The 11,270-nt window shown below is 56.1% G+C and overlaps 2 protein-coding genes across 2 annotated transcripts; one reads left to right on the top strand and one right to left on the bottom strand.

Moving 5' to 3' along the window:
• Positions 1-300: 300 nt before the first annotated feature.
• On the top strand, positions 301-5,100 carry VOLCADRAFT_85968 (uncharacterized protein; the record flags this gene model as incomplete). Its single annotated transcript, XM_002945667.1, has 8 exons — positions 301-320; positions 1,237-1,966; positions 2,381-2,875; positions 3,479-3,524; positions 4,267-4,389; positions 4,551-4,617; positions 4,687-4,786; positions 5,053-5,100. The coding sequence occupies 8 exons, from the start codon at positions 301-303 to the stop codon at positions 5,098-5,100; spliced, it is 1,629 nt and encodes a 542-aa protein (XP_002945713.1).
• A 353-nt stretch (positions 5,101-5,453) lies between these two features.
• VOLCADRAFT_102692 (uncharacterized protein) lies at positions 5,454-8,362 on the bottom strand (the record flags this gene model as incomplete). Its single annotated transcript, XM_002946027.1, has 6 exons — positions 8,250-8,362; positions 7,987-8,088; positions 7,345-7,508; positions 6,609-6,814; positions 6,197-6,340; positions 5,454-5,801 (listed from the first exon to the last, which is right to left on the bottom strand). Exons 1-6 carry the CDS (start codon positions 8,282-8,284, stop codon positions 5,454-5,456), a joined length of 999 nt encoding a protein of 332 aa, XP_002946073.1. The 5' UTR covers positions 8,285-8,362.
• Positions 8,363-11,270: the final 2,908 nt, after the last annotated feature.

Below are 11,270 nucleotides of genomic sequence, written 5' to 3' on the forward strand. Positions count from 1 at the left end.
TCCGTTGCGGAGCAGTGACATGTCTGCATGCCTACTCCACATACCCGTCCGGCATGTCTGCATGCCTCACGGACAAGTCTATGCTGACTGTGCATTAATCCAGTAATCGTCCAAACAATATGAATTCAAAATAAAAAATTAAAAAGGAATAAAAAGGCGAGAGGGCTAAAGTATCTAAAAATGGCACCGCACAACGATAACTGCAACGACGTGGCTCTGTTCAACTTCAACCACGTTTACGGACATTGTGGAATCAATTATCAAAAACCCTTCTTCTGAGCAGAAACACAGTCAATCTCTATGACTTCGGCAGCCCCCAGGTCGGGGCCAGTGGTTGTTGACATTTGACTTAATCTAATAACTCCATAGTGTAAAACGCAGTCTTTAAATGGCAAACGCATGCCTGGAATCTGTTTTCCAATTTCCGCCGTACAGCAACGCGGAAATGCGGATTCTCTTTCCGCATTTCCGCCAATCTGGGCTTCGCTGCGGAAAGCGTGACGAAACCTATTTACGCAGGTTTCCGTTTCCGCAGGTTTCCGTTTCGGCTCGTTCCCTGTTCGGTTATGCCTTATCGGCCTTTGCTACTGCCGAGAAAATGTTGCATCCTTTAAGTAGTGTCACTAACATTTTATAGATTGCTAATTACCCGCTGGATTTCCTTCAGCTGCCTAGGCAGTGCAAATTGCGGAGCGACAGAGGGCATCTCCCAATGATTAGCAAATATTTACAAACAGCGCCAGGCCAGTCTCATAGATTCTCTGTTTTTATGGTTACTATGTCGTGCGTTCCTTGGTTGCAGAGCGAGCTTGGTGCGACCTTGGTTGCAGAGCGAGCTTTTACTGTGAGTCAGCAGCAGCCATCCGTGCCTTAATACTTATAACATCCATTAGCCAATACATTGTAACGTGAATTGACCGAAGAGCTTGCAAATCGGGGACAATCCTGTGATTGAGGACACGCCGTGCCGTTGACCATTTCTATTTGCACTGAACGTAGTGTTTCCAAAGCTGATTTGATCCGCAATACTTACAGTCTTCGCTTACCAGTGCCCCTCAAGGCAAGCATTCTTGTTCTATCATGGACGTTCTGTCCCCACATCAAAGTGATATAAGCGTAGTCTTCGATCAGCGTACGCGGAGAACGTAAACGCATAATTCTGTCGCATCGTTCCCCAGACATGCTCAACATGCGACACAGCCTGCCACTGTTGCGGACGGTAGCATCACTTCTCAGATGCACGCTGGGGCCCGCGCTGCAGCTACTCTTCACCCTCGTGCTCATCTCTACCGGCGTACACCACACTGCGGCTGCCTATGGCGCCGGACTGTCTTTCTTCACCTCTGCCGGGGCTTCGGCATCCTCCGTTACCTCAGCATCCGCTCCTAAAGTTGCCAACCTCACCGGATGCCCCAACCTCCGTATCGGTATCATCAACGGCGTCCCCTACCACTATGAAGTTCTCGCTGGCCTCATGCACACCTTCCGGCCTTACGCGCGCCGTACCGACATCTACGTTAACCCCTACACACGCACCTCCAGCGGCGACGGCGCCTGGGAAGTCCTGCGCCGTTCCCGCGTAAACTACATCTTCCTTACTCGCAACATCCTCAAAAACATCGCACAACAGAAGCCCTTTTACGACCTGCTAATCTTGGTCAGCCCCGACTACGAATTAGATGCCAACGAGGAGTTGCTACGCCACATCCGGCGCCATATGACTGTGGCGATTGTTCACAACAGCGACTTCAACGAGACGGAACGGCTGATAAGGGTTGCAGAAGGCGGAAGCAGCGGCGCTCGCCTGGTTACGCTGTCGCCCCACACCGCCACCTCCCTGGCCTCCGCCACTGGGCGTCAGGTGGACTGGGTCCTGCCGGTGTACCCGTTCAAGCCCAAGACCAACTGCCTGGATGCCAGCGAGGTGGACCTACTGGGTATGTGCCTACGTGGGTTTGCTATACAGGTGAGTTGGTAGCGGAGGCGAGTTGGCAGCGGGTACGTGGGTGGGTATTCGATATGGGTATATGCATAGGAGGGCCCGGATGCGTTGGACAGGGGAGGAGCTCTGTAAGAGACCAAGGACAAACAGGAAAGCAGAAAAACATAGAAAGCAGAAACAACACCTTCCAACCTTTCTAACCACTTACCCACTTATCGCGGCCGGTCATCTGGCTCCCCATAAACCCATAAGAAAAAACTTTAGTTACAACCGCTATTTCGACGCTAGTTTATACCTATTTATACCGCTTTATATATGTTTCCCGCGCTCCACCTGCCTCAACAGTCAAGTCACTGGGGCTCGTTAAGGGTCCACATGCTATAACTCGCGTCGCTCACTTTTTTTGTCTTGTACCTGCGTGTCGCCTCTACATCGCAGGGTAAGTTTTCCAGCCTGCGCCGCAATTACAGCGCCGTGTGGCATCAGATGTCCAGCCGCCGCGAGGAGCTCACCACGGGGTATGCCAAGACGCTCTTCCACATCAACGTGATGGGCAAGGGCCAAGACGACCGACTGGGGCTGCCCGACGACCTCGTACCCTTCGTGACGGTGCTGCGCCGGCTGCCGTTCCGCGGCTTCTATGACCACCTCCACCACAGCTTTGCCATCCTGCCCATGCTCGGCAACCGCCGCTACCTGACGCATAAGTTCTCGTCCTCCATCCTTTCCTCTTTCATCTCCGGCACGCCGCTGGTCGCAAATCGCGAGTTTCTGGCGTCGTACAGCATGCTGAACGAGCGATGCGTGTATTTGCAGAAGGACGACGAACAGGAGCTGGATGTGATGTTGCGCCTGGTGGCGACGCCGGCGACGGAGCTCTTGGCTGTACGACGGCAGATGGCTGAGACAAGGCGACGCGTGAATGAGCGCGCGGTGGGGTATTACGCGGGGCTGTTGAGGGAGCTGTGTAGCATCAGCGCTACCAGGGATAATGGCGCTGCGGGGACGACGGCGGGCAGCAGCGTCGTTGGCGGCGGGTGACGTGATGGGCCGCGCACGCCGGGGCGCGCTGTCCGACACCGCGCCGCCTCCGCCACCTTCGGGGCCTCCGTGGGGGGAGACCTAGTTATGTGCGGCCCGCAGTGCGAGACGCGCGGCATGGCGATCAGGCCAGCTAGGAAACGGCTGCGGCTGCGGTGGGAGGGACAGCGCTGGCGACGTACGGTCCACAGGCGGCCCCCACCCGGCGGTTTCGGCGCAACCAGCGAGCACGGCTGCTGCTGCTGGTCTCAAGGCCAGCGAGTCAAAGCGCCTCTGTCCAGGCCAGGAGGCTGTTAAGGGGAAAAAGTGTTGTTAGGGGGGAACGTCTGAAAGTTACCTTTTTTACCGCTCACTATACCTCATCGTAATTCATTTGTTCTCTTTGGACACGACCTTCACTCGCGCCCATTTGCTCGTCTAAACCGCCTGCTGTGGCTATCCATCTATTGTTCTTCTCCCTTTTATGTGCGTTTCGCTGCGATTACCTTGGGGCAGGCCTTGGGCCCTATCGTACGGGCTCCCACGGGCAGGTTGAGGGCAGGTGCGGATTTTGTGCAGCCGCCTCGAAACAGGAGTGTGTGTCGCTGCCTACCAACATATGAGCGCCTGTGGTGCGTGTGTGGCGCCGCAATACCCAAAGGGCGAAAGTACGACAAATGGAGGAAAATCCGAGTGCCAGGGCATCCATTGTAGGTGCATGACTTCTATTGATCCGAGCCGCGTGTGTGTATGTATGTATACGTTTGTCTGTTGGTGATAATTTATATGTAATTGGTGGCCAGTGAGAGCGGGATATATCATCATGAGCTGAACAGGGAGGCGAGCTGGGTGGGGCCCCGCATGGCAGGATCGTGCAGTGGACGGCCCCGTGGGTCACGGCTCCTGCATTGGTCGCTACGAAAGGCGCCACGCAGGAGCTGGTTACACCCTCATCAGCCCTGAGCGCTAAGGAATGCAGACGCTGATCAGCAGGGGGGTCCGAGGAAAAGAGGTTCTGTCCGAGGCATCTGACGGCGTCTGTATTCCTTTCGTTGCATTTACCCTCTTGTCCAAAGCACTTCGCTGAAAGCCGCCCGACTAACCATTGAGCACGAGCACATCCCTTGATGACGGGAGTGTGGGGGAGCTGGGCGTCACGTTCTTTGTTTTTGCGTGACACTTCAATCCGTCCAAAAAACGTCTGGCACATATGATCCAAGCTTTTGAGCATACTGCGTACGTACTCGTACGAATTTTCCTACCTGCCGTCCTTCCTCGCATCGGAATCCTGCTTTCGCCGACAGCGGTGTCGTATTTTAAGGTACCTAGCCTGTGGCATGGACCTGCCTGTTGGGAGGGATATGGAGCGGAGGACCGCTTGCGCGCGCGTGTGTTCGAGTACAACGTTGTGAGATGTGATGACGCCGGTAGGCACGCGTTCAGACGCGAGATGATGACAGGGAGACCTCCCGGGCCTGAGTGTTCTCTTATGCGCTTTCCTTCTCTTTCGCCCTCTGCCGTGTTAACCATCTGCCACCCAGGTTCACCTCCCTCCTTCCACGCCAGCACCTCGGTAGCTAACGCACAGCTTGCAACATGACAGCTGCAGTTAAGCTGTTCTTCATCGCAAATCCACGCCACCCTACCATTCACAGGTCCGTGTCGCAGTGTCCTTCAGCCGGTCTGCTATGGCTGACCACAACACCTTCCTGCACACTCCATAGCCGTTCGCCGCTTTCTTCGCAAGTACGGCCGGCCTCAGGCATTCGAGTCCTCAGTAGCACGCCAAAACTGTGGCCCAGCTTGGCCGGAGAGACGGCTAAGGTGCAGAGCGTCGCAAGCCGCATCATCATCACATATAAAAAACACGAAAGGGCGCGACATGCGCTTCTTTGCATCCTCCATCCCCTCTTCCTTACCATAAACGTGATCGTCATAATCACAAACCCCATAGTAGCCCTTCCGCCATACTTCACGCGTCTGTCTGTATGCCTCTTCGTCAATTCACCTGTTTCATATGAAAAACGTCAGGCAGTCGATCCGCTTGCCCCTCAAGCCCAGGCCCCCAAGTGAAGCCCACACCGCCCTAGGCGGCTCACGACGGACTCAAAAGTGTCCTGGACGTGACCTCCAAGTAAACGGCCCCGGAGAGCCACCACCACAGGTGGCTGGGGGTGGCGCATGTGGCGGACGCAACACACCGAAGCCCCAGCATGCCGAGGCGGCCAAAAAGCAGAGCCAGACTGCACGAAGACGCGCCTGCTGGTCGTCGCCACCCAGACATGTCTTCCCACAGCGGAGCCAACAAAAACTGGATCGCGCGGAAAAAGAGATCTGATCCACACACACCTAGGTGTTGCTCGAGGCCCCCCCGACCCCCCTTTCCGGATAGCGGTAGTTCATTCCTTTTTTCCTTGCATATAATTTCCCCCTCTCCGCAGCCCTGGAAACTGGCTCAGATGGACGCCCGCACCACACGGCATGCAAATTGTTACACATTGGTAGGGATACGAAGTTTAAAGCTCAGCGCCTTGGGCCGCCCCTCCCCGCCGCCCCCAGCTACCCCCGCCTCGCTCCACCCACCACCGCCCTCCACCATGTCCTCCAATCCCCGTCGGTCCATTGGCCCCGACCCAAGACCCGTTGGAACGAGCGCAGCTGTGCTAGATGGGCCTCCCGGGGGTTCTCCAGGGGGGGGAGGTGGCGGCCCTCCAGCCGCCGCTGCCGTCACCTGCTGCGGATGCTGTTGAGGAGGCGCAGGGCCGGACGGTGGCTCGGACTTTCCTGCCGCAAAGGCCGCCTCCTCACCCTCCACCATCACCGTTGCCTGCTGAACCACCTGAGGGCGTGTGGAGTCCCATGTGCGGGCGTTACGTTGGTGCAGTTGCAGTTGCAGTAGCAATAGAAATAGGCGGTTACAGGAAGATAAGTAGAAGGGGGGAAAGAGGAAGAGCAGGGATCACCCGGGACGAGGAGGAAGAGGGGCAACACTAGCAACAACAACAGCAGCAGGAAGAGGAGGACGAGAGGCAGCAGCAACAATCGCATTAAGATGCGTTCCTTCCGCTTCAAACGCAATCAAACAATAGAGCATCGTTCTCGCCAAAAACCTGAAACAGGGATTTTTGAGGCAAGCCCGAACTGACCTGTGCCTGGGCTCTGTTCCAGGATTCCAGCCTTCACGACAAACCCCAATGACATCTCTCTTACCCCCTCCTCCCCCCTCACACGCACCGTGTTCAGGTCTTCTTGTGCCTTGGACAGCTCTGTTTGTGCCGCCTCCACGCCCACCCTGGCGCCATCCACTCTTCGTAACGCCGCCACAAGACGAACCAGCATGTTGCCGCGGTTCTTGGACCGCTCAGCAACGGCACGGACCTGAGGACGAGGAAGGGGACCGAGAGGGCGGGACGGGAGGGGGCGAAGTGATGGAAGCTGTGGGCATGCGGACAAGGCGTGTGCACGCAAGCAGGCGGGCACATCTCGTGTGTTGTGACAGGGGGCCATAATCGGCAAGGACCCCTCTTCCCAGAGTGACGGGTATCTCAAGCTGTGAACTGAGTGGGTTGGTGGTGGCGGCATATGTGATGATGCCTGTGGGGAAGGAGCGGAGGCCCGTCTTCCTCCATCCAACCCCTCTCTCTACCTTGTCGCTCACAAACTCCAGTTTCTTCCGGTCCGCCTCGTGAGCCGCTTTCTGAGTGGCGAGCTCCTGTTCCAGAGCAGTTACTTGGGACTGAAGCTCGACTTCGCGACGGGTGGCGGCAGCGCCGCCGCCGCCGGCGGCGGCAGCTCCGTCGGCGCCGGGCAGGGCGCGGCCGCGGCCTGGTGGTCCACGTCGGGGCCCTCGATCTGTTGAGACGGGGAGGAACGTCAGCAAGGTGGGCGTGGAGAGACAACAATTCATTGGGGATGAACGTGTAGAGGGGGCTGGATGAGTGGTGCGGAAGGATGGGCCAATGCCTGGCGGCACATGTAGGAGAGGCACACGGGAGCAAGGCTGCCCTCATCCCTCCCTATGCACACACATAAACGTATATACATACGCGCACGGTGGCCAAGGCCTAACGGCCCGTTACGTTCTCCCCACAACACACACCCTCGCCCTGGCGAGCAAGTGAGGGAGTCCATCCAAACCTGCAGAGACATATCCATCCGTTCTACACGAAACGATTGTCACATTCATCTCTTCATCTCTTCTCTTCACCCTGCCCGTATCATCAGCACATTTACGTATTCTGTGTTTGTGTGTCTGTAATCGAATGTGTTTTCTTCTGAGGGCAGAGAAAAAGTGTCTGCCTCTCCCATTTTCCTGCTTCCCCTGGCAGCTCTCCGAAACCACCCTGTCTCTCCACACCCCTGAGTCTCGCCACACCACTCACCGGATTCTCCCGAGGAGGACGAAGAGGCGCTATCGTCGCTGCGTCCGTCGCGGCCAGGGCTGTAGCCGCCGTTGTATCGTTGAGGTGGCGGGCCCCCCCGGTAGCCGCCAGGGCCAGGTGGTCCACCGCTGTAGCCGCCACGACCTCGGCCACCCCCGCCAAACCTGCGTGGTCATGCCGCCAGAAGGCATTACGACCGTAGCACCAACACAATCACCGGCAAAGCGGAGTTTAAAGATAGGGCGCGAAAGTGAAGGAGAGAGTATTGCCTTGGGTGGAGTTTAGTTATCCTCAGGCCTAACGAGCTGAGGATGCCGATGAAATTTGGGAGGCGGGGTAAGCGGGGTCAACCCAAGTCCTGGTCATAGTCATGATAAACCAAAAACAACAATACAACAACAACAACAACAACAACAACACAAGTGGAACGGGAGAGAGGAAGGAAGGGAGAAAGAGACAGTGCATCCGATCTGGCCTGGTGTGAGGGACGGGAGTTTTGCCCCAAGGGGGGGCGGGTGCCGCAACGTGCCGCGTGGGGTGTCACAGACGGAAAAGATGCGGACGGGGTTCTGCCTTTTCATGGAAAAGCCCGCCATGATGTCATCTGGGGCTCCAGGGCAACTCAAGGGAAACGCAGCTCACCTGCCGCCCCCTCCACCGCCTCGGGGTGATCGCGAGCGGCTCCGCGACCTAGAACGGCTGCGTTCACGATCCCATCCCGGCCCAGGAGGACTTCCTGCCCATCTGCGTGCACCATCAATTGCCAGGGGCCCCCGGACGCCATGGCAGTAGGTAATTGGCGCTACGGCAAAGGGGTATGTGACGACCAGCGCGCCCATGCAGACGTTTCAGAGCTTCAACATGGATTACTGCACAGCTGCGGAACCCTGAAAACATTTGAGTACCTGTCTGGGGAGCGAGGTCTGCCGGCACGCTGCATGTTGGGCCACGGCCGCCTTACAGCTGATGCCGCTTTTTACTAATTCAAATCAAAGTTGTATACGAATGTATGCTTCCGCCTTATTCCTTTCCGCAAGAGCGTCGCGGTTCTGAGCAAAAGCTGCTGTCCAAGCTAGTGCTTCTTTAGGACAGGAAAAACCAGGCCATCCTTATGTGAGGGTTTAACCAGGAAATGAGCTTGCTTGATTGTCAGTTGCCTTGTTTCAAAGTTTGACTAAAGCTACGACATCCCGGCATATTACCTGCCAAGACGCTGCCCGCAAAAAGAAAAATTGATCCTCGCGGTATCGTAAGGAATTAATTTCGCATGGTATTCCAAGTAGCTCCTGCAATAGTATAAGGCCCTTGGCAGCCCCGTTTCCGCCTCGCTCTGTCCTATCGGGCACCTCGAACGCAACTGTACAGCAAGCCTGAAGGCTATAGGACACCAGGCATATTACCTGCCAGGACGCTGCACGCAAAAAGAAAATTCCATCCTCGCGGTACTGAAAGCCATGAATTCCGCATGGTATTCCATGTAGCTTCCCGGTCATGCCCGCACCGACACCCCGTCGCGTCCCCGCAGCCCTACCCGCGTGCTGCTGCTCGCGGGTAGGGCTGCGGGGGCTGCGGCTACATGTCAGCACGTGATGATCCAAAGATCTCCTACTTCTGAAACAATTCTTCTTTCGCCTGATTCCTTCGGCCGGCCTGTGGTGACATTGTTTTTCAACGCTCGTGACCCACGTCCGCATAGGACGAAAAGTAGAACCAGCTGTCAGGACGGTGCTTTAGGGACGCATCTCGAGTTTTTGACGTACGTTACAAAGCCGCCGCTGGAACCCTGCGTGCGTCACACAGCTCCAACACGAACAAGAGTCAAGCGCGCTGACCAGAATCATGACCTCCGGTTTACACCCGTCTCATATCGTCCCTCCTGCCAAAGAGATCCATCAACGACGTCCGTCGCAATCCACTCAGAAGAGGACAAAATGCATGCCCTCGTACAGTCGCTCGTCCGTCCACACTTTAACCCAGGCAATCAAGGTGCAACGGAATCATTACGCCCTTGACGTCCTTGACAAGTCGTCAACCGCAGCACCTAACGACCTACTGCCTACCGCGCAGCTCCAGGACTCTAGAATCGAACTCTATCGAACCGGTGCAGCTAATTGCGCGATACAGCATCTCCACCGTCAACAAGGCTGCGCGTAGTTCACATCCAACCCTTTCGGAACGCCCTGTCTTCTCTTGTTGTATGTACCGTACTCTACACACCCACACCCACACATACACACATGCACACATACATACGCACACACGCACACTTTCGCGATGACCCCATGAACGCCCACGAGATCTTAAAGCCGGTGTCTTCGTACCTTAAAGGACCAAATCCTTACAAAGCACTTTACGGTGCTCCAGCTGAACTCTCTACAGCGACCCGTCGCAAAACCAGCTAAGATGAAGACACACCTTCCGTCACCCTCTTCCTTTTACCCGTGTTCACCAACACAAAGCCGAGCTGACCGCGTCGCGCTCATGAGGCGCGTTTCATCAAAACCCTCCGGTACACGCACACGCACACATACCCGTATTCACTTGAGGCCCCACGGCTCGCCCGGGGCGCCTCGAAAACTTGTCTTCACCACTCGCAATCGCCTCGAGAACTAGAGTACGCCTGTCACTACGGCAGATGTCGTGCGACAAGTCGTACGTGACCACACGCTCGCCGAACACAAACCACGCCCCCCGGGCTCAGCTCGTTTGGTCACACACACAGTAGCGCAACAGGGTGTTTGCGGTACAACGCGCCTTCACACACAGGTACACACACACACACACACTCTCTCTCTCTCTCTCATTCGGAGCCATGCTTACTCACGCACTCACGCACTCACGCGCCAACACGAAAATGCATTCAAGGTCGCCGCCGCCCACACCCTGCTTCCTCCAGCTCAAAGAGACCCTCCCACGCGGTTTCACTGCGCCCTAGGACCGGGGAGAAAATCGTCCAAGGAAAAAGAACTGAAAGCGTCGGTACCCAGCCAGCCCTCTACAGAACCCGGCTACACATCCACACCCATACCAAAAAGATACAGACACATACACACACACGCACACGCACACGCACACACAAAACAACCTTCTCGCGGCTCACTTTATTCGTGCACACAAACGCACACAAAACACACACACACACCCACACACACACACAAACGCACACCCACACATACACACACCCACACATACACACATACATACGGATAAACGCGCACGCGCTAACCCGCAACACCTTTAGCTGCATCGGACACAGCAACGGGCAACGGGCGAGCGGCGGCAGCAAGCCACGCGGGGCCGTGGCAGGATCCAAATATCGGTTAATGCCCGTGGCCTCGTGCGCCGCCACCTGCCTCCAGACCCGTCGGTTTATAACGCGCTATGACGAGCACTCGAACACGCTAACTTCATTTCAGCAACACCCAGTACTCAAGATGTACATTCGGTATGTCGCGGACACTGGGCAAAATGGTGGACGGAAACGCCGTCATGCAGCAAGCACGCATGTCGCTTAGGATGGGCACCCGGGTTTCGGAGCTGTGCGTCGCGTCGCGGCTGTCCATTGTAACGCCAACCGTAAGGAGCTCCAACACGGCCACAGGTCCACAGATTCCCGCCGCCCGTAATCGATATTCCTTCAACAGAGTAGGATGCGCAATGCTGCCGCTATAAAGGCAGCATTTTGTACGAAGTGCAGTACAAATACGACAACAACAAGCCAACAAGGAACAACAGCAACGCCATTTGCAACACCGTCAAAAGCAGCAACGGCGGCGCAACGACAAAACAACACGAAAACCATGGGATGGATTTGCGGGCTGGTCGTACATGTACGGCTTACATAAGACATGTAAAACTTACTTAGATTGCCCTACCCCCCGGTTGACAACACAGTCTCGGGTGTCATATATACACACTTACATACA

Source organism: Volvox carteri (assembly GCF_000143455.1).
Source record: "Volvox carteri f. nagariensis unplaced genomic scaffold VOLCAscaffold_1, whole genome shotgun sequence".
NCBI lineage: Eukaryota > Viridiplantae > Chlorophyta > Chlorophyceae > Chlamydomonadales > Volvocaceae > Volvox > Volvox carteri.